Raw genomic sequence first — 25,639 nt, forward strand, 5'->3', positions numbered from 1 at the left:
GTTTCAATAACTGCCAGCAGGCGGAGCTATTTCTGTATTTGACTTTGCATGAAGGCCAGCTCTGGTTAATGGAGCATCCCTGCTTCTTTGTGATCTTTTAATGTGAAGTATGCTGTGCCAGATCAGAAAGCAATCTTTCTCTTTCTCCAGAGATGGTGCAAGATTTCAACTGGAAGGGGGGCGGGAGGGGAGTTTGAAATGTAAAGTTCCCCTGGTTTGCTCTGACTCAGAATACACTCCACCTCTGCCACTACCCATGCCCTCCCTGCAAGGCTTCTCCATAGTTGGAGATGATGGGCCTAGCATGCATTCCCACCAGGAGAGCATGGTGCTTGTAGCAGAGCCTCACTTCTGCTGAAGTGAGCCTGCTACAACCTATTACTCATCCTCCATCCCAAGGTAAGCCTTCTGTGTCTTGTGGAAGACTGATGGGGAAGGGGAAGGGCAGTAAAAAAAATCAATTTGGCCTTTTGAGCATTCAGATTGGAAGTCCAAAGGCACACTATCGTATCCCACAATGGGTAGAGGATACTTATCCAAGTAAATAGGTCGTCGCTTCAGACCCATATCCAGTAGTGGTGTGTGAGCCGGGCGTTTGGCCGGCTCGGTTTGAATCGTGACCAGATTCTAACTGGTCCGGGCTCGGGCTTGGCCGAACCAGATCCGGTTCAGCCATCAAGCTGGGCCATAACTGGCTCACGGATCGGCTCGGGGGTATATTTCTAAAAGGGAATCCAATGAGGATTCCCCTTTACAAGTACAGGGGAATTCCCTACAATAAATGAGGGGGGGAGGTGGTATTTAGCTTTAAAATTACGGTACCAGGGACGACAACAGCGTAGACATCGGACGTGGCGGTGCGGGCTCCTCCAATCCTGCTGCCAAATGACAGCCTGGGCCAGCTGCAGCCTGATTCGAGCCTCTGCGCATTCGCAGAGGCCATTAGAGTGACCTCCACATGCGTGCAGACAGAGGCCATTTGCATCACCACACGAAGCAAGCTGGCTCACACATCCCAAATATCCTGTAGGAATCCATGACACTCACGCAGCAACAGCATTCCACATAGGAATTCGCAACCAAAGCCATAGGAATGAAGAGGGGTGTTTCATGTTTCCCCAGGAATAATAGCACACTCGTGGAGTGCTAGGTAAATCCAGCATCCAAACTCCAAACGCCTTGAAGGGAAGATGTGCAATCTTTGCGCTGCTAATGAGGAAACCAATGCACATTTATTGTGCAAGATTCCCGTGCAGAGCAACGCCATTCATGAAGCAAATGCCTCCAACTTGGTTACTGTTATTAGCTGGTACTTCTCCCATTTTGCATTCTTCAACTAAATTATGTTTGGGAGACATTTTTGCAGATTAGTTTCATGGTCTGTTTCACTGCTACACAAAAGTGGATTAAAAAAATGTTGATCACTTTGGCTGAGAAACAATGATTTGAGAACGAAACGAAGGTAATTTAACAATTCTGCGCCATTTTCCTATTAAGACAAGTAAGCTGCAGTTTCAGTCGCAGGCAGATAGCACAGACAGAAAATTGGAGACATTGTGATTAACCCGGCTTTGCTTAGTAGTTCAGGCCTTATTACAAATGTAGAAGTTTAAGAAATGTTCACATTATAATTGGATGGAATCTTTCAGGGCACTGAAATTTTAATTTTATTCCTCTGCTGTTCCTCAAAGTATGGGGCCTGCAGGCCACATCCTTTCCCCCTCCTGCTCTATTTTTTTTTAAAGGCATAGCATAAAATATTTATGAAGTATTTATACAGTACATCGATAACATCCAGCAGATCTGCTTGCAATCCTCAGAGAAATTCAACCTTGGAGTCTGCAATTAATCTCTAGAATTTAATAAGGAGATTACTGCTCTGGAGTACTGCACTCCAAGCTTCTGCTAGCTACCTTTTTTCTTTCCTATTACGAAAATTGTGCTGGAGAGAAATAGCATCTAGTTTTATCCGTTCTCAGCTATGCTTCACTCATTAATATTTACAAAGAGCCTTGAGAATGGGCAAAAAAAAAAAGGCTGCAAAGAATCTCCTTTGTATATAAAAGACGGTTCCCAGGCTTCTGTCACATCTTAGAGTCACACTCTAGAGTTACCAAGAGATTGGTCCCAGCATGAGGCTAGGCAGCACCTTAATGACTGTGGTTACATAGGAACATAGGAAGCTGCCATATACTGAGTCAGACCATTGGTCTTATCTAGCTTAGTATTGTCTTCACAGACTGGCAGCGGCTTCTCCAAGGTTGCAGGCAGGAATCTCTCTCAGCCCTATCTTGGAGAAGCCAAGGAAGGAACTTGGAGCCTAGATGCTCTTCCCAGAGCAGCTCCATCCCCTGAGGGGAATATCTCACAGTGCTCACACTTCTAGTCTCTCTTTCAAAAGTAGGTTTAATCCCTAAGTAGGTGGTGTGCTGGATTGCATCCTTTTCATTTCTCCCATATAAATATTATGCTGTCCATATGCATGCTGGCTTACAAAGTAGAGGAGGACTTTGCTTCTCTGCCCCAAGGAGCTTACAATCTGTCTAATCAAGAGTTATTATTCATTTCAATGAGGAATTGGCACCTGAGATTCTTTTCCAGGACCACCCCTGCTCATGTGGCGGTGGGGGTGGGCACAATGTCTTTCCTTCCTTTCACCCCCAAACCTGGAGGGCAAGAGATTAATTAGCAGCAATTTCCACTTCCTCCACCCATCTGTCAGAGCCGTTTCCCACAGTGGCTAACCAGAGATCTCAGGGAAGCAAGCACATGTCAGGATGTCAAAACAAAAGGTCTCTCGTACTGTTGTTCAGTGGCATATTTATTTTATTTTATTTCTTAAGTTTATATACCCCTTTTCAACAGCAACAAAAACTGTAAAAGCAGTCTGCATAGCAAAAGGAATGAGTGGACGGCGCCCTATCCTCAGGGGGCTTACAGTCTAAAAGACTAGCAACATGCAGGTTCCGTATTTTACCACATAAAGAAAAATGCGGCAGTAACTGTCAATTTTGTTCTAAAGTTTAGAATAATACTAACTTTTTATGGCCAGCATCCTAACTAAGGAAGCACCAGTATGCACCGTTACTGTGGCTGAATTCTAGATTAATTCTGCTCTGGTGCTCATGGAGGTGGGGGAGGTCAAATTTTGACAACCTCCCCACAACCACCACAGGGTGACACAGAGGAAGTCCTTGGGGACATATTGTCGGATGACATGGAAGGATTCTGGGGGAAGTTGAGGCCACCAAATTCTCCCCCACCCCAAACTCCCTGCACAAGTGCTGGAGCTGAATTAGTAGTCCCATCTGCAGCAATGGTAAATCTCACGGAGCACCAGCATTTCATTAATTAGGGTGTCAGCCAATATGTTTTATTATATTTGGAAGAGCGGTTGGTGATTCTATATATACTTTTTTAATCTTGGTTTTTGTGGCATACGGCCTTGAGTACTGTGCAGAAAAGCAGTATACAAGTCCTATGATAAAATTAAAAATATAGCCATCATAGTCAATGGCTGTTGAGAGACTGATTCTCCATGGGGTGGAGAGCCAGCCTTGAATTGCTTCTTTGCTAAGCAGGATATGCCTTGGTTTGCATTCAGATGGGTGACATCTGTGAGCACTTGTCTTCTGTAAGATATTCCCCTCGGGGGATAGGCCCATAGCCATAGATCAGTGGTGGAGTATCTGTTTGTATACAGGAGATCCTAGGTTCACTCTCTGGCTTCTTCAGTTAGGATCAGAAGAGACTTCTGCCTGAAACCTTGGAGAGCCACTGCCAGTCAGTTTTTACAAAACCAAGCTAGATGGACCAATGGTCTTACTCGGTAAAAGGCAGCTTCCTGTGTTTCTATGAATCTGTACCCTTACTTACCTCAGAGGATTGTTATGAAGATAAAAGGAAGAATGGTGAATACCCAGACTAACAAAGTACTGGTGCAATAGCAGGGAAAGGTGGCAATTTTCATCTCTTCCACTTCCTCTAAAGCTTGCTGCAACTCCTGAAACTATGTCCCTGAAGGCTGTGCAGCCGTCAGGGATGTATTTTAAGGAGTCACAGTCTGTTTCAGAGGGAAGCGAAGAGAGATTCATAGTTCCTGTGAATCTGAACCTTCAGAGCTGTCTGAACTAGCAGCCGTCACCATAGCCTTCTGGCAGCGAATTCCATATATTAATTAAGCATTGTTTATAACATTTCCGGTATTGTTGGAGGAGAGAGCAACAGGTAAGAATATATAAGTGCAAATACAGAATTATTTTAAGGTGACTGACATGTCTGCAAGGTCACCCTTGTGTTCCTGAGCTATAGAGAAACCTAGCAAGGCATTCATACCCACTGGCACATCTCTGTCATGTCTCCAGGTAGCTGGCAGAAATCACCACTTCAGCCAGGAAATTGGAGCTGACAGCACGAAGGGTTTCTATTTAGATCAAATTAAATCCAAATAAGTTGTCTTCTCCTAGGTAATTGTAACTGGAAGGCTCCAAGGACTTACTGCCACTATCGGAAATTATTCCCCTGCTGCTGAGCACACAGCAGAATCTCAGGCTGTCATAGAAATATAAAATGCTGAGTTTATTGTCACACTAGTTTAGCTTTGTTCCAGTGTTCCTCAGCTTTATTTGCTCTACACAAAGTATTAGGGATATAAGAGAGGTCATACAGTATTTTACTTACTTTATTTATTTATTTATTTCCCTGCCTTTCCCCCATGCAGCTTGGTGTGATGTACATACTCATTGGTCATCATCCAGACTAACAAAGCACTGGTGCAGTGATGCTGTGCTGGTGCTACAAGGCAGGATGATCTTCATCTGTCTTGCCTTCTCTCGGAAACAGACTGTGACTCTCTAAAATACATCCCTGATGATTGCACAGCCTTCAGGGACATATTTTCAGGAGTTGCAGCAAACTTCAGAGGAAGTGGAGAGATGAAAACTGCCACCACCCCCGCCCAATCAACAGTGCTTCATTAGTCTGGGTGTTCACCATTGTCCCCTTTAATCTTCACAACAACCCTCGGAGGTAAGTAAGGCTGAGAGATAGTGATTGGCCCAGGGCCACCCAGTCAGCTTTTGTGTTGAGCAGAAATTTGAGCCTAAGTGTCTGCAGTCTAAGGCCCACACACTAGCTACTATGTCACACTGACTCTTTTATGTGCTAATCTTTTTTCTTCCCTCTGGAGGAATCATTCTGAGCAACAAGTCATTTTTGTCCAGATGGTCACATTTTGGTACACGTGACTTTGTGCTGCAGTCTCTAGGAATGAATCCTCTGCCTCTTCTCTGGCTAGGGCTGGCCATTTGACAAGTAAAATGCAGCTGAAAAGTAGCAATTCGCTTATATTTAGCAGGGGGAGAGTAACTGTCCCCATCTAACTCCAGTACAGCACCCCTCCAGTGCGCGTTGCTAGTGTCTTACCATATTTTCTTTTTAGATTGTGAGCCCTTGTGGGACAGGGACGTCTTCCTTATTTATTATGTGTTTTTCTATGTAAACTGTTTTGTGAACATGTGTTGAAAAGCAATATATAAGCAGTAGATGGATTTGCCTGAGGGGTGTCTGCTGTTCAAAAGCAAAACAAATAAAAAATCCCACTGGGCTTATACTGGCCCATTAACGCACCTCAAGGAGCTATTTTGATCTGCCTCCTTTATAGAAAATGTTAGGTCAGCATTTCTCAAACTTGGGTCCCTAGATGTTGTTGGACTACAATTCCCACGTTAGCATCATGAGGCTGTCAGAAATGGCTCGTGAGCCTTGCCTTATTTACAGTGCAGATTCCAAAATGCAGATTTGTTTTGAAGGAAAAGTCTGCTATAGATTCCTGTGTCTCTGAAACACTGTGACCCATCAATGCGAAGAGGACAGGGCATGGCCCCGAGTCGGTAGGCAGGGCCAGTCACATTTCATCTGTTGATTTGAATTAAGCAGACAGTTCTTTGGATGCGGCCTTCTAGTATTTAATATTGCATTCGTTTCTTCTAGCACAATCCCTATTGCTGGTTTTGTAGAGGGCATGATATTCCCTTAAAAGAGCATATGCGCACACGCACACACATGCGCACGCACACACGCTTATCTGTTTTGAAATTGTCCACAGCCTCTGTCTGTGTGAAGAGAGCTTAGAGTGTGGTGAAAGGCTGGGAGCTAGCAGAGAATGGCAGACACTTCCATGTACTCAGTGAAGACATGGAGAGGAAGCAGGGTATTATGCAGATCTATGGTGCGGCCATATTTGGAGCTGGCAGAGACTGGCAAACACTTCCATGTACTCAGTGCAGGCATGAAGCAGCAGTGCACCCACCCACCCCCATGCCCACAGGCTTACCAGGAGACTAAGAGAGGCCCCATACACTTGGAAACTGTGCATGGTGTGCACATATCCAGCACCTTCCACACTCCCTGTAAACACCTGGGCATCAGGGACAGGCCGCAGGCCTGACACCTGGAAGCATTTGTATGAAGAGGACTCTAGTGTGGCCAAGATAAGGCAGTCCGCTCAGGCATGGGCATAAGGAAGGGTGCAGGGAACAGCGAAGGCTGGCCACCATGGGCATTACCCCATGAGACTCCCTGCCACCACTGGGGCATGCTGTTCATGTTCCCTGATGTGAGCTAGGAACGCCCCTGCCACTGCTGCTTCATGGCATAAGTGTGCTGATACTGCTGCCTCCATTGCCTCAGCAGCATGCACAGACTGCTGAGCACTCCCCACAGGTGGGAAAGCATCATATTGGGCTTTGCCTCTGGCAGTAAACTGTTGTGGTCTGCCCCCGACCAAGACAGCCCAGGCAGGACTGTACAGGCCGGGGTTTCCCCCTGGCTTTTACTGAGTTTAATGGAATGAAGTATTGCTCCTCCTGAGGCACTGGCCAAGTTAATGGGTACAGAGGAGTGAGAATGGAGGAAGGGCTGGAACTTGCCCTCCTGCTCGGCCTTGTCAAATTTGACAATTTCATGATTTAGTAACAGCTCCCTAAATGCAGTCCAGGGAACGTCAGTGGATTTTATCCTTGTCTTACCCCAGCAAGCTCAAGGCAACAGATTTGTTCGTCCCCCCCCCGCCCCCACCAGCCCATGTTTCTCTGTGAAGTAGGCAGGAATGGCCCAAGAAAGGTTGCTGCCTAACCCTATTAACAAGCCCTGTTCACACATTCTGTTTGACACACATATAATCCTGATCTTCTGTAGCAAGCATGAATTGTCCCCTTTGCTAAGCAGCATCTGCCCTGGTTTGCATTTGAATGGGAGGCTACATGTGTAAGCACTGTAAGATATTTCCCTTAGGGGATGAGGCCATACCTCAGTGGTAGAGCATCTGCTTGCATGCAGACAGTCCCAGGTTCACTCTCTGGCGTCTCCAGGTAGGGGTGAGAGAGACTCTTGCCAGAAACCTTAGAGAGCCACTGCCAGTCAGTGAAGACAATAGAGATCTGCACGATCTAAGTGCTCTGAGAAGTTCATCTAACTGATGCCATCTGTGACCACCAGCCATGAGTCCTTGGCATGATGTCTTCTACCTTTTAGTGGACCTCTTTGAACTTGAGCCCTGTTCACGCATTATGTTGAATCCAGGAACCGCAGTGCACTTCCTATCTGTACCATGCTTTTGATGGGCCTGTACCCAGGTTCACTTCTAAAATGAATGCAGGGACAGTCATTCACACACAAACATGTATGACTGTGCAGATGTCTGTGTGCTCATACAACATAATGAGGCCCTCCACACGAGCAGTGTGGAGAGCCTAACTGGGCTCTGCGGGCAGAGTGGGCTTAGCCGAGGAGGGAGCTCACCCTGGGTGGCTGGATCGGCTGCCCACACAGCTACCGGATCTGTCATAGATCTGGTAGGGGGCGGCAGGGATCGGGGGCCACTTGGCCCCTGGAAGTCCCAGAATGCCCCGTGCAAGTGCGTGGGACATTCTGTGGAGACAGGGCCTCCCGTTCTGGGGTCTCCTCATGAGGCACCGCGGCACGGAGCTGCACCGTGGCGACTCATGAGCGCCAAAACGGGGTTAGTTAGACTAACTTAGTTTAAGTTAGACTAACTTAGTTTAAGGGGACAGATACTTTGGGAGGCTTGCTGCTGTGAGCCGTGTGGCTCGCGTTGCAACACACGGCCTCCCGAAAGTGGGCTGGGCTCCCTTAGCCCGCTTTTGGGAGGTTGTGAGAATCGCCTCAAGGTCTGAATAGGGCTATAGTTAACTTTCCCTGTTGCTTCTGGCCATCTGGCTTTCTGAAGAACTCTGCGGCATGTTCTACGTGCTCTTTCATTGCATTCCACTGTGGCTGACAGTGGAACTGAAATCCTTCATAATTAATGCTCCTGCCGTTCTAATAAAAGCTCTTAAGTTCCTCCAGTGTTTCCAGCTATGCTGCTTTGTCTGGCGAGATGCCTCGGTGACATTCTTAATCTGGCTCCAGTTACATTTTCTCACCGTTGCTTTCATGCAAACTCATTTGCCACAGGAGTCCAGATGGCCGGGCATTCGGAGTTTGTTTGCAGCTCTAATGGTCCAGATCCCTGTTTTTCTTATTCCTAGAAACAATGTCTCCTGGTGGTGGATACTCTTTGCCTGTATCTCTATATGTGGCGCACAGTCTGAGCCCAAATATTGATATAGTCTTAAAGTGACCAATTTTATTTGATTGAATATGCCATGTCTAACAAGTTCCAAAGGCACATAACACCTGAGGCAGGTGAGGGGGCAGCAGAGTCTCCAAATGCTATGAAACAGAGCAAGGAAACCCTGCACTCTGTTACTCTCTGATGAGTAACCAAAGTTTCCTTCACACTTGGACTATCAAAGCTGCTTTTTGCGGATATGCTCCAATGCAGCTATGTAATGGATGTATGGATTGCCAGGAAATCTAGGACCAACAAACGGAAGTACTTTTTCACACAATGCATAATCAACTTGTGGAATTCTCTACCACAAGATGTGGTGACAGCCAACAACCTGGATGGCTTTAAGAGGGGTTTGGATCACTTCATGGAGGAGAGGTCTATCAACAGCTACTAGTTGGAGGGCTATAGACCATCTCCAGCCTCAGAGGTAGGATGCCTCTCAATACCAGTTGCAGGGGAGTAACAGCAGGAGAATGGGCATGCCCTCAGCTCTTGCTTGTGGGCTTCCCAGAGGCATCTGGTGGGCCACTGTGTGAAACAGAATGCTGGACTAGATGGGTCTTGGGCCTGATCCAGCAGGGCTCTTCTTATGTTCTTATGGCATGTGAATGTTGCCGCAACATGGGTGGGGCATATCACTCAAGTATCTCCTATGTAGTTGCTACTCTCCTGGCAGAGAGGGAAAGATCCATGCTAACACTGCCTTGCTGCCTTGTCTCGTTAACTGGCAGACCTCATGGGCTCTGTGCTGAAGGATGGGATGGGACAGTTAGGTTCAGTTCAGCCATCACATCAAACCATTGATCTGTACAAACCAGAATTTATGTCCAAATTCAGGTTTAGGCTCCCAAATGCACCACAGGAAAGCCATGGTTTAATGCTGCTTAGGAATATAGGAACTGTCTTATACCCATTGGTCGAACTAGCTCAGTCTTGTCTATGCAGACTGGCAGCAACTTCTCCAGCGTTGCAGGCAGGAGTCTCTCTCAGCCCTATCTTGGGGATTCCAAGAAACCTTCTGCATGCAAGCATGCAGGTGCTCTTCCCAGAGCAACCCCATCCCCTAAGGGTAATACCTTACAGTGCTCACACATCTCTCATTCAAATGCAAACCAGAGCAGACCCTGCTCAGCAAAGTGGACAATTCATGCTTGCTATCACAAGACCATAAGCTGCTTGCCTGCTCTCATTTCCTGTCTGCTTATCCCTCCATCCACTAGATGCAGTAGCCTCTGGAGTCAGAGCAAAGTGGTTTACCCCGTCAGACCACACTGACCCCACCACACTCTGTTTTACACCAACCATCATCTGCCGTTCCACTTTAGACCACAGTGGGCTAGTTCTCATGACCCGTGCGATGCCAGAGGACCAAGAAAGGGGAGATTTGTGAGGTGTGTGCATTCCCAATTTCCAGTCATGAGAACCCAGAATTTTTTTGGCAGCGTTGGTTTGGCACCATGCCAAGTGGAATCAAGTTATTTTGGAGATTGGTAATCTAGTATCTGATGTAGAGTTGCTGATCTCTGTAAGATGTTTAACATTTCTGAGTTCTTACAACCAGAAACCAGGGGCGTGTACACCTCGCAAATCTCCCCTTTTCCATGCATTCAGCATTGCACAGTTTGTGAGAACCTGCCCAGTGGCTGATCCTAGTTTGACAGCAAGCCACAAAATAAAGTTTGCCAATTCAGACATTCCACTAAATAATAGTTAGGTTTCCTTAATCATGGTTTGGTCTGCTGTTTGAAGTGAACCAAAGAGTTCTCCCAGGGCCCATTGGGCTGGTAAGGGAAAGAGAGAGATTGTTCAGTCATCTCATAGAGCAGGGCTGCTCTCAGCTTTGGCCATCCTGCAGACGTTGGCCTACAGTTCCCATAATCCCTGGGTATTGGCCACTGCGGCTGGGGATTATGGGAATTGTAGTCCAAGAACAGCTGGTGGGCTAAGTTCAGCAGGTCTGTTATAGAGCCGCAATTAATCTTGGTTCCACATGACATCTCTCATCATCAGGAGTGCATGCTCATAAGAACATAAGAACAGCCCTGCTGGATCAGGCCCTAGGCCCATCAAGTCCAGCATCCCATTTTGCACAGTGGCCCACCAGATGCTGCTGAAAGCCACAGGCAGGAGTTGAGGGCATGCCCTCTCTCCTACTGTTATTCCCCCGCAACTGGTACCCAGAGGCACCCCGCTCCCGAGGCTGGAGGTGGCCTACAGCCCTCCGACTACTAGCTGTCAATAGACCTCTCCTCCATGAAGTTATCCAAACCCCTCTTAAAGCTATCCAGGTTGTTGGCTGTCACCGCATCTCGTGGCAGAGAATTCCACAAGTTGACTGTGCGTTGTGTGAAAAAGTACTTCTGTTTGCTGGTCCTAGATTTCCTGGCAATCAATTTCATGGGATGACCCCTGGTTCTAGTGTTATGAGAGAGAGAGAAGAATTTCTCTCTATCCACTTTCTCCACCCCATGCATGATCTTATAGACCTCTATCATGTCTTCCTACAGTCGTCTTTTTTCTAAACGAAATAGCCCCAGTTGTTGTAGCCTAGCCTCATAAGAAAGGTGCTCTAGGCCGTTGATCATCTTGGTTGCCCTCTTCTGCACCTTTTCCAGTTCTACAATGTCCTTTTTTAGATGTAGTGACCAGAATTGTACGCAGTACTCCAGGTGTGGCGGCACCATAGTTTTGTATAAGAGCATTATAATATTAGCAGTTTTATTTTCAATCCCCTTCCTAATGATCCCTAGCATGGAATTGGCCTTTTTTACAGCTGCCGCACATTGAGTCGACACTTTCAACGAGCTGTCCACCACAACCCCAAGATCCCTCTCCTGGTCAGTCACTGAAAGCTCAGATCCCATCAGCATATACTTGAAGTTGGGGTTCTTCGTCCCAATGTGCATCACTTGACACTTGCCAGCATTGAACCGCATTTGCCACTTTGTCGCCCACTCACCCAGTTTGGAGAGATCTTTTTGGAGCTCTTCACAATCATTTATGGATTTCACTACCAGAAAGAGTTTGGTATCATCTGCAAATTTGGCCACCTCGCTGCTTACTTCCCTCCATCAGTCAGAAGTAGAATTCTTCTAACTCTGAGGCAGGCAAGCTTGGTTCTCCAGCTGCTTTTGAACTATAGCTCCTGCCGTCCCCAGCCACAATTTATTTATATTTCAACAGCAGCTGGAGGGCCAAGCTTACCTACCCCTGTTCTGACTCATGTGCAGGCAAGGGACAAGGAAGCATGGGCCTTTGAGTTGAGGATGCAAAGATTTAACAACAGTTCTGGGGCCATGAAGATGTAGGGAGATGTACGGAGGAAGGTGAATGATAAAGGGAGGAAGATGAATGAGGCAGGCAGATGTAGGGGTGGGGTCTGTCGACTAGAGAAACACAGACAGACCTGGCTACAAGCTGTCATGGACTGAGGTTTTGAAATTAGAATTTCCAGAAGTTAAAGTCTGACTTGACAGGAGCTGGTTGTAATTTTTCAGTGGTGAGTCCAGAACAACTCTGGTCCCTCCAGAGCATTACAAAAGGGCATGAATAAGCCAATGGGTGCTAAAGCATATTATGGGTTCCCAATCTTCCAAAGTCAGCCATCTCTCTTGCAAGAGAATGCAAACTAGAGATGCACCAAGGAGACCAGGCAACAGCAGGATCAGAGAACTTGTTTTTGTTTGGCATGGTGTAGTTACTTTACCATGCTCTGCCCAATGCTCAGAAGTCACATTTGGTGATTATAGTGCTCTGGTAGTGGAGAAATGCATTGTGTCCTCACACAGGTGGGTTATTTACTTTCACCTGCTGTCGGGTTTATGACTTTCTTAGCAAAGGCATCTGGAACCATTTGCTCTTGAAGGCAGAATGTCTGCAGGACAGCTGTCACTGCCTGCTGTACACTGTGGTCTGGATTGTATAAGTCAGCCTGTGAGTGGCTGTTCTTACTTTGAGGGCAGCAAAAAAATAAATAAATTAAATAGCCAGCCATCTGTGGCTTCCAGCTCAGTTTGGGGTTCCTGGCTGTCCTTGGGCATACCAGGACATGGGCTTCTCGTTTCTAGCATTTTCCTCGAACCTCTGCTTGGTTTGGTTTGTGTGCGTCTTTGTGTTTCTCATCACAGCCTTGGAGTGGCTGTGATAATAATAAAGAATATTATTCTGCCTAAAATAAATATTTTCTTTGCAAACATTCGAATAAAGATTAACTTTTTTTAAAATGGCTACCACTGATGTACATCTCTTTCATAATCATTTTATTTGCAGCTTTCTTGTGTTGGGTCAGGTTTTCCCCTGTTCTACCCTTAGACTCCCTGTCCATATGTTACTTAAAACAGACTAGGCTCATTAACACAACCCGAAACATGGTCAGAGGAGCCGCAAGAAAGGGTAAGAGAGCCATGCATGCTCCAAATCCACAGTTGTGTGGGAGACCGGTCATGTGGGAGATCGGTAGTCCTGGCATGCCCTACCTAATTCCGTCCCCAGCATTTTCTCAAGGGTGGGCAAACCCAGCTCCTGTCTCCCACACGATCACTCTTGCCCCCTCCTACCTTGCTTTTGGAGTTCACACAATCACGGATCAGGAGCATGCCCAGCTTTCCCACCCTGGCTGGCAGCTCCTCTGCCCTGTTTCAGGTTGTGTGAACAAGCCAACTGGTTCATTCATCTGGTTTCATTCATCCTCCACCCAAACTCCAATGACTCAAAGTCCTTTGCCGGGACTCTGGGAACTGTAGTATTGTCTGAATATAGCTCAAATCATGTTAGGATACTATTGGAAGCAAAACAATACACAGTGTTAAGCTAGTGACAAGTATCAGTACAATGATTACTATATTGGTTACTTTTTAAAAATGTTATTTCCTTTAATATTAATATTCCTATTAAAACTGCTAATATCATCATACCCTTATTATACAAATCTATGGTGTGGCCATATTTGGAGTACTGCGTTCAGTTCTGGTCACCATATCTCAAAAAGGATATTATAAAACTGGAAAAGGTGCAGAAGAGGGCAACCAAGGTGATCAGGGGCCTGGAGCACCTTCCTTACGAGGCAAGGCTACAGCATCTGCGGCTTTTTAGTTTAGAAAAAAGATGACTGAGGGGAGACATGATAGAGGTCTATAACATTATGCATGGTGTGGAGAGAGAGCAATTTTTCTCCCTCTCTCACAGTACCAGAGCCAGGGGTCATCCCATGAAACTGATTGCCAAAAAATTTAGGACTGGCAAAAGGAAGTACTTTTTCACACAATGCATAATTAACCTATGGAATTATCTGCCACAAGACGTGGTGACAACCACCAGTCTGGATGGCTTTAAAAGGAACTTAGATGAATTCATGGAGGACAGGTCGATCAATGGCTACTAGTCTGAGGGCTATAGGCCACCCCCAGCCTAAGAGGTAAGATGCCTCTAAATATCAGTTGCAGGAGAGCAACAGCAGGAGAGAAGACATGCCCTCAGCTCTTGCCTGTAGGCTTCCTAGAGGCATCTGGTGGGCCACTGTGTGAAACAGGATGCTGGGCTAGATAGGCCTTGGCCCTGATCAAGCAGGGCTATTCTTATAAGGAGGGGAGGTGATTGTGTGGGAGACGGGCTGGGTAGTGCAGACATCCTTTACCCAGATTCCAGTGCCAGCATTTTACCAAGGATAAGACAAAATGCGATCCTACCCACCAACCAACTCCCACATGACCACTCTTCCCTCCTCCTCCCTTGCTTTTGGAGTTCACACGATCATGGATCAGGAGCATGTACAGCTCTCCAACCTGGTTGGCAGCTCCTCCAACCCTGTTTCAGGTTGAGCAAGCCAACTATATTTCATCTGGCTTCATGCAGATACTCTCTCTCTCTCTCTCTCTCTCTCTCTCTCTCTCTCTCTCTCTCACACACACACACACACACACACACACACACACACACACGATTGACTCAAAGTTCTTTGCTGGGATTCTGGGAACTGTAGTGTATGAGGGTAGCACACATCATGTTAGGATATTATTGTGAGTAAAACTATGCACAGTGGTAAGCTAGTGACAAGTGTCAGTTCAATTAATACTATTTGTCACTTTTTAAAAATATGTTATTTCCCTCATGCTGTGCTTACTTAACACTTTTCTGGCTTCCTCGATATTAATTCACAGGGTTTTTTTTCCTTTGTTTCACTAACAGCAACGTGCAAATATGCTGCTTCTTTTTTAACCATTGAAAGTTTCATCTTTCTTTCTTTCTTTTTTTAATGTTATCTAGGTTCACAATAGAGCAGGAAATTGAGCTGAAGGAGGTTTTGAAGGGTCTTGGAATTACAGAAGTATTCAGCCCAAGTGCTGATTTCACTGCAATGTCTGGTAAGAAGCTTTTTCTGTTTGGTTTCTTGCATATTTCAGTTTCAAACTAATTTTATAGGTGCCAGCGGGGGGAGAGGGGAGTTCTAAAACTGGAGCAGGCAAAATGGAGCATGTACCACTTTCCCCAGCCTCTGCAGCTGTGTTATGTGTCCATTTGCAACTTGCCCGTTGGCTGGTCCTTTCAGAAGAAGAGAAACCTAGGAAGCTGCCATATACTGAGTCAGACCATTGGTCTATTTAGCTCAGTATTATCTTCACAGACTGGCAGCAGCTTCTCCAAGGTTTCAGGCAGGACTCTCTCTCTCAGCCCTATCTTGGAGAAGCCAGGGAGGGAACTTGAAACCTTCTGTTTTTCCCAGAGTGGCTCCATCCCCTGAGGGGAATATCTTACAGTACCCCACCGACTTGGGACTGCCTGGGGGAGTTCTGACACAAACTGCCATGCCCCCAGACCCAATTTGGGATGCCCAGGCACCCCCCAAATTAGGGGGGAATGGGGCATCCTCAAATCCCCATTATTCCTTATAAGAGAAATGCAAAAACTGGGGAAAAAAATCTTCAAAAATTCATTAATAATCACAGGAGTGTCCAATTGCTTTGGGGTTTGGTGGGTGGTAGGCACCCCTGGGTGCCTACCACCCACCCCGGTTTTGTGCCCCTAGGTGCTTCACATAGGGAATAATGGGCCAGTTCACGTTCCCATTATACCCTATGTAGAACCTTCTAGAACTGGTTCGAATTCAAACCAAACCAGAGGGGGGTTCAAGCAAAACCAAAACCAAACCTAACTACACTGGTTTGAAGCTGGTTCGAATTCGAACCAAACAGGCCAAGCCGGTTTTGTGCACATCCCTAGTGTGTCCCAAGCAGCATACCTCTTAAAAACCAGAAATGGTCTACAATGGTTAGTTTAAAAGCAAAGCACCATATCAAAAAGAGAAGCAGAGTAGCAGAAAATCATTCAACGTGGTGAGGCAAGACAGAGCAAACTCATGCTTGAATAAAAATATGCAGGATGCAAGACGTTTGGCAGCCCTGTGGACTTGTAGGGGATGCTAGAATTTGCAGGATGAGGACAGGACAGAATAAAAAACAAATACTTCTGCATCTGTGTTCATATTTAACGTGTAGATCACTTTTCCCCCAAGAGGGTCTCAAAGCAATTTCCAACAGAAACTTAAAACATCACCACATGTGATCGCCAATGACAGAATTTAGTCTTTACTAAAATCTTAGTAAATAACCATGTCAGCAAAGTTGGGTGGGGTGGGGTGTGTGGAATCCAAAGGCATAACTGGGTCAATATGGCTGTGTTTTAATGCCTGGATGGGATGGCCACTCTTGAAGAGTAATGGAATCCCCTTTCTTTCAGAACTCTTATGAGAGCTGTCAGGCCCAATGCAAGCCTTCCCACGCTACCTTGATTTTTAGCAAGGTATAAGTCATACTTGTTTCTATTTAAGTTCAGTTGCCTTCCGTTTCCAATTAGGTCTGGCTGTGATACCTGTTATAGTTCACCTTTGTGTATTTTTCTCCCTTTCCACCTGTGTACTTCACAACTGATGCTTCATGCTTACGAGACTTGTATTTTGGGCGGTATATAAATGTTATAAATAAATAAATAAAATGCCAATTTGTATGGGGCAATTCAAATTAGCAGTAAGCACCTTGCTGGGATCTGGCTTAGAGCCAGGCAATAGCAATTGGCTGATAGTTACAGCATCATTGTCAGACTGAGACAGAATCGCGCCTGCAACTGGGATGTTAGAAGGTTGCATCCTGTTACACACTCCAGAGATACCCAGAGTGTGTAGGGATCTCACCTATTCACTGAACGTTATTGCCATTGCTGTGATTCAGATACAACAACAACTATTTATATACCGCTTTTCAACTAAAGTTTCTAAAGCGGTTTACAAAGAGAAATAATAAATAAATAAGATAGCTCCCTGTTCCCAAAAGGCTCACGATCTAAAAAGAAACATAATAGACACCAGCAACAGTCACTGGAGGGATGCTGTGCTGGAGGTGGATTGGGCCAGTTACTGTCTCCCTGCTAAATAAAGAGAATCACCACGTTAAAAAGGTGCCTCTTTGCCAAGTTAGCAAGGTCCCAAAGTAGGGCCTTTCTCCATTCAGAGCGTCCTTCCTGCATCCTTCTGCCCTGATTATGATGTGCCAGAAATGTTAGTATCAGACTAAGTTGGTAATGGAATGGTCGGCTTAATCTGGGAGGTGTGCTGGTCTGGTGGTAGCAAGCATGACTTGTCCCCTTAGCTAAGCAGGGTCTACCCTGGTTTACATTTGAATGGGAGACTACATGTATGAGCTCAGTAAGATATTCCCCTCAGGGGATGGGGCCGCTCTGGGAAGAGCATTTGCCTGTTTGCATGCAGAAGGTTCCAAGTTCCCTCCCTGGCAGCATCTCCAAGATAGGCCTAAGAGAGACTCCTGCCTGCAACCCCGGAGAAGCTGCTAGTCTATGTGGACAATACTGAGCTAGATGGACTTATGGTCTAACTTGGTATAAGGCAGCTTCCTATGTTCCTAGGGTCCGTTTAAATGCTACTTTCCAGAGAGAACAGTCAATACATTAATAGTACTCTCCCTAATACAATAATCAGGAGAAAGGCAATTGTAAACCACACCTGTATTCTTCCAAGAAAACCACATGGCTCTGTGGTCGCGAGGAGTCGGCACTGACTTGATGGCACAATCTTTAATCTAATACAATAATAGTACTCTCCTCCTCCCTGTTCAACCTCTTTTATATGTAGAATGTACAATTAGATCTCAGATGCACCACATATATCTGGATAGGAGTGTGAAGTCCCCATCCCCAGTTTTGTAGCACAGTGGGGGCAGCCCAAGATATTCCAGCACCTTGGACAAGACACCAGATGCTGCCTTGCCCTGTACCCATCTCAAAATGGAACCTTGCAAACTTCCTGCATTCTCCATCATCTCCATCAACTTCATATTTATTATGGTCACCGACATAGCAAGAAATACAAGCAGATAATAAGGTAGCAGTACATACATATATACACATCCCCTAAACAGTAAAGTCAACTTAACATCGTTATACTTATTAAAACTAATGAAGAATAAAAATTCTATAAAGTCAGGCAAACCTTGACAAATTCTGCTTGCCAGCAAACAAAACTTAGCTCCTTTTAAAAGAAATCTCATCTTTCTGGTCAGACAAAAGAGGACAGGCTCCAGCATTCGAAGAATGTGAGGGAATTTACTTTAGAAGAGGGTGACCAGCTGACATCCTAACAACATGGGCGCCTAAGGAGGGACTGCAGGAACCTACAGGGAGCCCTCATGCCTCTCCTCCAGCTCTTTCACAAGTGCTCTTGGAATTCGGAGCACTCCCTGTGCTCTGGAAGCAGTCCGTGAGATCCGAAATTCCTTGCAGTGTGTTTCTGATCTTACTGAGCACTTCCAGAATGCAGGGAGCTCTCTTCACATTAGTGGTGCTTGTGCAACATGCAAGGGGACTGGTGGAGTTACACAAGAGCTCTTGGTGTGTCCTCGTGGCCCCTCCCTACGTGCATGCTTTGTTAAGTACAATGCCAGCCACTGTTTTCAGTGGCTGTAAGAGGCAGGGAGGTCATACACATTCCAACCCAGGTCCGGCCCATCCACTAAGCAGACCTAGGTGGTTGCCTAAGGCGTCAGTTCCTGGGGGGCACTCCATGTCTCCCTTTCCCTCTCCAAGCAACCACTGACAAATCTGACTTGCTGGGGGTGCCCATGGGCTCCTCCCCAGGTTTGTTGGGGGGAAAGAGTAAGTAAGCAAAGGCAACCTGGCCTTGCTTCGCTGTGCTCTCTCTCCTGTGCCAAACTCTCTCCTGTCCTGGAGAATGAGCAGCCTGAGCAGCACAAGTTCAAGCTAGCGCTCCACACTTCTTGATGGGGTGGGCGGGCAAAGTCAAACTTGGTCTCTAGGGTATCAAAACCCTAACACTGGTCCTGTCCAAACCTCATATCTCATTCCCAGTGTTACCATGTTGACTGTTCTCTCCAGGAAGCCACAGGCTCCTGCAGTCAGGTTAGGGACGCTTTGGGCATCATCAGCACAGGGGCAGTGTTTAAAGGCCCACAACCATCGATGGAGCCAGTCATGAAGATCCTGTAGCAGGAAATTGTTCCCCCATCCAAGGTGGGCAGCCCTTTTGTGTTAAACACCATGGCCATTGGCCATGCCCTCATAATTGGACTATTTAGCAGGGGGAGAGCAACTGGCCCTATCCATCTCCAGCACAGCATCCCTCCAGTGGCTGTTGCTGGCATCTATCTTATGTTTCTTTTTAGATGGTGAGCCCTTTGGGGACAGGAGACCACCTTATACATGTATTATTTATTTTTCAATGTAAACCACTTTGGGGAACTTGGGTTGAAGAGCGCTATATAAATATCCATAGTAGCAGTAGAATTGTTAGCTGCAGTCCCACCTTTGACCATTTGTGGGGGCAGCGCTGCAGTCCAGCAAAGAGGAGACCAGCAACTCCTTCCTCTGACAACTTGCCAGATGGTGACAGAGAATAAAACTGCTGGTTTCCCTTGGCAGAGATCTCTGGTGTCTAACACGGAGTACCAGATGCAGAGGTGAGATAGCAAGGGAGGGGCAGTAGCATTCATGCTTTGCTTGTGAGCCTCTCAGGAGCATCTGGCTGTCCACCATCGGAAACAGATTGCTGGACTAGATTTATTTTAGGTTTGATCCATCAGAGCAGTTTTTCTGTTCTTACTTCCTTTATTTAGCACCTGAAGAGTGCTGATGAAGCAAGTCATAAGACTGGGCTATAAAGCACAAAACCCAACAGATGCATGGAATTAGTTCACATTTCATCCAAGAGATGAATGTTTTCCTGGAGATTTATGTGTCGTTCTACTTTTACCTGCAATGACCAAGAAAGCTTTAAACCCACAATTCCATTTCACTCAAACAAATTAACTCGTCGCCCATTTAAAGATTAAATTGTTTATACAGGAACGCAGAGCATTAAGAATAGGGAAGATTAATGAGCTTCACAGCAGCAAGAATAAAGACAAAGTCTCAGGTAGTGCTGAAAGGGTTGTTCACAGTTTGCTTTATTAAATTAAATATTCTTGAACGACTATTTTTGAAGCACCCTCTTTGAATTACTTGGAGGACTGGCTTGATAGGGTAAATACAGTTCTTCATTCCTTTTCATGTTTTACAAAAGCTACCATCCTTTTAATTATTAGATTGGTGAGAAAACAAAAAAAGATATTTCATTTTGTTATTTTGTCTGAGCAGGCAGGCTAATGCATGCAAAACCTGACTGCATAAATTACTATTTGCATGCTCAAACACTTTCTCCCAATTTAGGGTCTCACAATCAAACGAGCAACAGTCTTCAGCCCCTTTTGAATCGGTGCGGATGAATCAAGTGCAGGATGTCTGCTCTGCTTTTTATAGTCGTCTGCTTGTACTTTCTGGCTTGCACAGTTCTGGAGATTGAGTGGGTTGCAACTCATTTAAATTAGGGGATGGACAATTTTCTCTTTCTCTTCTATGCAAGCTTCACACAGTTTGCTTTGATTTCTGTTTTAAAAATTCCCAACTTTTTGTTATTGTCACTGAAAATAATGGATATCTTAGTCATGTATTTTTTCCACATATTTTTACATAATCTGTATTCAAACAGCTGCTGAGATAATGCAGCGTGGGAGATCCAGTCAAACCTCCTGATGCCTTTTTAAAGCTTAAAATAATAGTGGGGGGGGTGGGGGCGGGTTAGGTCTGGAGGGCTCAGGGTTTTAACCTCTTCCGACCTTGGGGAGATGGTGCTGGAGATGGAATGGTTTTGCCTTGTGGCAAGAGGGTTGGACCCGTTGACCTGCACTGAGCATGGACTTGGATTAGGAGACCTACAAGGTCCCTTCCATCTCTAAAATTGTGTGATTCTATAATATTTAGGTACATCCTGGCTCTATGATTCTACGAACGGATTATATCCCAGGTAAAATGCCAATCAATCAATCAATAAAATTTTATCAATGGTAAGTCACAGACACCACTTCCCTAAATCTGCTAATTCCTTTGCTGGTGCAGCAGGGAAGTAACTTGCCTAGGGAGCAAGAGGTTGCCAGTTCGAATCCCCACTGGTATGTTTCCCAGACTATGGGAAACACCTATATTGGGCAGCAGTGATATAGGAAGATGCTGAAAGGAGATGGCCATGGTAAACCCCTCCTGTCATCTACCAAAGAAAAAACACAGGGCTTTGTGGTCACCAGGAGTCAGCAGCTACCCGACCGCACACTTTATAGTACTGAAAATCAAGATAGGAATTTTTTTTCCCCACTAGATCAGATTGGTAGTGAATTTTCAGTTGGAAGGATGCCTTCCACTACAGCATATGACTTGGCTGATTGTGATAGCCATCTCAAGCTATTTGGCCCCTTGCTGCCGAGCTCTGGGGTGTAGAGACTGATCTTATGGAAGTGGATAGATAGTCCTGCCTTATGGGAGGAGGTTGGGCTGGGTGACCTTTAGGTGCATCCAGGCACTATGATTCTATGAAATATGTCCCATTAGTCATGATAGCTGTGTAGTTCCTCCATATGCAGAGGCAATGTACCCCTGCTGGAGAGGAGTAACCACAAGGGGGCACTGTTGCCCTCATGCCCTGTTTGTGGGCTTCTTAGAAATATCTGGGTGACTCTTGTGGGATGGAGGATGCTGGACTGAGTAGACCTTTGATCTTATCTAGTAGGCCCTTTTTTGCATTTGGTGCATTAATTTATATCCAGCCTGTGAATTTGTTTTGTTGAAAAGCAGTATATAAATGTGCTAAATAATAACAAGAACAAACAACCATAATAATAAAGTAAGTAGATTGAAGGCAGCTTCTGATAAATAAAATAAAAAGAAGAATGTACAACACAACCCATATGAAATGACAAAGAAATGCAACAGAAATGAAGGGAAAACTTCAAAGGGACGATCTTTTAAAGCCTCTACCAAGTTTGCCCATATTTAATGCTCTTCCAAATGTGACTGGGCCAGAAGTGCCTCTCTGAGAGGCATACAGACTGCTCAGAGGTTCTCTTCTACATGTTTGTGTTCTTGGCTCTTATTATCCCAGACAGGGGCATAGGGAGCTTGGCCGGCAGCTCCCCCACCTACTAGACTAGAGGGTTCATCTCGTGCTCCCAGTCAGTGAGCGCTTCGTTCACCAGCTGGGTGTGGAAGAGGGCAAGGCGCCACCACAGCCAAGGCCTTGGTGGACCCCAGAGCCTGGCAACTGGGGGATGATCTTCCCCCTTGCTCCATGTTCCGTATGCCCCTGATCCCAGAGTCACATACAAGAGCAGACAGGCAGGAAACAGTTACCTCTGTGGATGGAGTCAGAAGGAATTTATTTTATTTATTTATTTATTTGATTTCTATACCGCCCTTCCAAAAATGGCTCAGGGCGGTTTACACAGAGAAATAATAAATAAATAAGATGGATCCCTGTCCCCAAAGGGCTCACAATCTAAAAAGAAATATAAGATAGACACCAGCAACAGTCACTGGAGGTACTGTGCTGGGGGTGAATAGGGCCAGTTACTCTCCCCCTGCTAAATAAAGAGAATCACCACATTAAAAGGTGCCTCTTTGCCAAGTTAGCAGGGGACTGAATTGGCATCCATCGGAGACTTTAAGCAACATGGTGGGGCATCAAGATCTTGACAGTGGAAGTGGGGAAACCATCATTCGATCTCACAAGAGAAGAGAACTCATCCACTGCTTGCCTATTGTGTACAAAGGGTGCAATCCACAGCCCACTGAAATGAATGGCATGGAATCTCCCATGGAATTTTTGTGGCTGTGGATCATGTCAAACTCTTGTTTTCTTCTGGTGCTTGAGGAACTCAACAGATCTCAGGAGGCCATCCTGAAGGTCTTACTTATCCTCCAGCTTTTGTTTCTCCTTTTTTCTGCAGACAATAAAGGACTGTACCTTTCAAAAGCCATCCACAAGTCTTTCCTAGAAGTTAATGAAGAAGGCTCTGAAGCTGCTGCTGCCTCAGGTACCCTGCACCTAAAAATGTGAACTGCCGTATGCAAGCCCTGTTAGTTGACATGGTGTTCTGGTTCCGAGATAGACAACCATCGCAGGCAGCACAACCCTGAGTGGTCATGGGCAAACCACCATCTTTCAGCCCTTCCTCCCTGTCTGTTGTGTGAGATAACAACTCTGGCCTTCCTTATAGGATTGCTGAATTAATGTAGCCCTCTTCAGACAGTTGCATGTGTTGTTGCGGTGCCTTTACAGACAGTCATGTTTTTGTGTGAATGACTGTACCTGTGCTTATTATAAAAGTGAACCATGCCAATAGGAAACGTACAGCTGTGCTTGCATTCAGTATAGCATATGAGTAGCTTTACATGAATGCAGATCTGTACCTGTGCACAAATTGTACATGCACTGAACAGAATGTTTGAATAAGCCTCATACCTTGAGCTCTTTGAGCACTTAAGAAAAAGTACTGTTTGTTTATTATTGTTCTCAAGAGCGATACTGATTTTTCCAGAAAGATGTTAAGATCACCCTGTTGAACCCATGTGACTAAATGTAGTGAGTAGGCTTACAATCTTGGCTCAGCCATAAAGGTCGTTCATGTGGCCAGCCCTTTCTGGGTGGGAGAGGGTTAACTTGGCTTCAGTGGCTTGTCTGGAGCCACAGACACCTGTCCTACTCAACTCCTTCCTAAGCGGGTAGCCCAGCTTCTAAAGTAAGGTTAAAAGTGAGGTTGTCACCTTAAGTGGCACAGCAGGGAAATGCTTGACTAACAAGCAGAAGGTTGCAGGTTTGAATCCCCATTGCTACTGTATCGGGGAGCAGAGATATAGGAAGATGCTGAAAGGCGTCATCTCATACTACGTGGAAGGAGGCAATGGTAAACCCCTCCTGTATCCTACCAAAAGAAAGCCATGAGGCTCGGTGGGCGCCAGGAGTTGAAATTGACTTGACGGCACATGTTACTATACCTTTAGGAGAGAAACAGCCCCTCTACTTCTTTTGCATTTGGTCATCTGTGCCACTGCTGAGTGCTCCCAGGGCTGATCATGTAGTGCTCCCAGGGCTGGCAGCCATAGAGTCCCGTGGAAAGCACAGCCAGGGAGAGGAGGCCTGCTGCATTGGCAGGGACTGCCTCTCCGCTGCCCACACAGTGCATTGTGGGATGCAGGAGGACTTCCTCCTTCTGATCCCACTTCAGGAGTCTGCTGCCACACCGTTTGTGTTGAAACATGAGTGTCAGAACCCCAAAGAGGCTCCAGTCATCTGGGGGAAGGTAGGTAGGCTCCTGCCATACTCCCCGCCCTCCCTGCTTTGTTTTTTTATTTTATAGACTTGCAGAAAAGCCTTGCCCATGTCTTTAGTCTGCTTCATACACTTATCAAGCTAGGGATCCCCTCTGCATGGTGGAGGAGACGGTGTATATCAGGCCTGCTCTACTTTACCTCCGCCCCCCACAGCTGTTTTTGGACTACAACTCCCTTAATCCCCAGACACAGTGGCCAATAGCCAGGGAATACGGGAGTTTTAGGCCAACCGCCGCAGGAGGGCCGAAGCTGAGCAGCCCTGGTGTATATCCTCCACCGTGCTACGTGTAGGTTCCCCAGCATACGCCCAAATTGTGGCCTTTTTCTGCCTCCCCCTTTTATGGGACAAATCATATAAATTGTGCCTCCACATGGAACTCCTCCCTCACACTTTACTTTATGTGTACAGTGAAGAGGGGAGAGATGGCGCTGCTCTCAAGATGTTTGCTGGCCTGTTAAGTTTAGGACTTGTCTTTCCCACTAGCAGAGCCAGAACATGGGCGGCCTGTGTCCGGCCACCACGGCGGCCCTGCTCACCCCGCCCCCTACGTCTGACGTCATACGTGGGGGTTACCCATGCCCCCACATCTGACATCAGAAGTGGGGGGCATGGTCTGGCTCCCGAACAGGGCCACATGGCCCTGCTCCGGAGTTAGATCCAGGCCGGCGCTGTGTTTGCAGCGCAGCCAGGAGCAGCTCTTCCTTCCATAAAAGGCAGGGAGAGCTGCTGCTGGCCACACGGCGAACACAGCACTGGCCATCCAATTCCCAAATGGGGCCGTGCAACCCCATTCGGGAGCTAGATTGGGGCCAGCACTCCGTTCGCAGCGTGGCCAGAAGTGGCTCTCCCTGCCTTTAAGGCTGGGAAGAGCTGCTCCTGGCCATGCTACAAATGCAGCGCCGGCCATTTAACTCCTGAACGGGGCCACACTGCCCCGCTTGGGAGCTAAACCAACACCCCCCACATCTGATGTCAGATGCAGGGGGGGTGTCGGGGCCGCGAGGTGTGGCCCCTGAGGGGCGGTGGCCCGGGTTCTTTGAACCTGGTCACCCAATGGTGGCTACACCCCTGGTCTTTCCTCCTCAGACTCTCATCAACACAATTTGTGACTCACCTCCCAGAACCATTGTCAAAACAAAGGTAAACCATTTGGTATTTGTGTGTGCACACCTTGAGAGTGCCTTCTGAAAGGGTCTCTGTTTGTTTCCCAGAGCACCTTGTTCAGATTTTGTTTTGCACATCTCGCTCACTGGGGAGTGTGTGATCTAGACACTCATTTAGGACTCATG

At 46.4% G+C, this 25,639-nt stretch overlaps 1 protein-coding gene across 2 annotated transcripts in view; it reads left to right on the forward strand.

The window, feature by feature from the left end:
* The window catches only part of SERPINI1 (serpin family I member 1), a 131,076-nt gene that overhangs the window by 98,832 nt on the left and 6,605 nt on the right, over positions 1–25,639 (forward strand). For both annotated transcript variants that reach the window (XM_053307044.1, XM_053307043.1), the window contains 2 exons: positions 14,897–14,994; positions 22,966–23,052. In XM_053307044.1, the coding sequence (XP_053163019.1) occupies positions 14,897–14,994; positions 22,966–23,052 (185 nt within the window). The remainder of the gene's footprint in view (positions 1–14,896; positions 14,995–22,965; positions 23,053–25,639) is intronic.

This window comes from Hemicordylus capensis, chromosome 3, assembly GCF_027244095.1.
Source record: "Hemicordylus capensis ecotype Gifberg chromosome 3, rHemCap1.1.pri, whole genome shotgun sequence".
Classification (NCBI taxonomy): Eukaryota; Metazoa; Chordata; class Lepidosauria; order Squamata; family Cordylidae; genus Hemicordylus; species Hemicordylus capensis.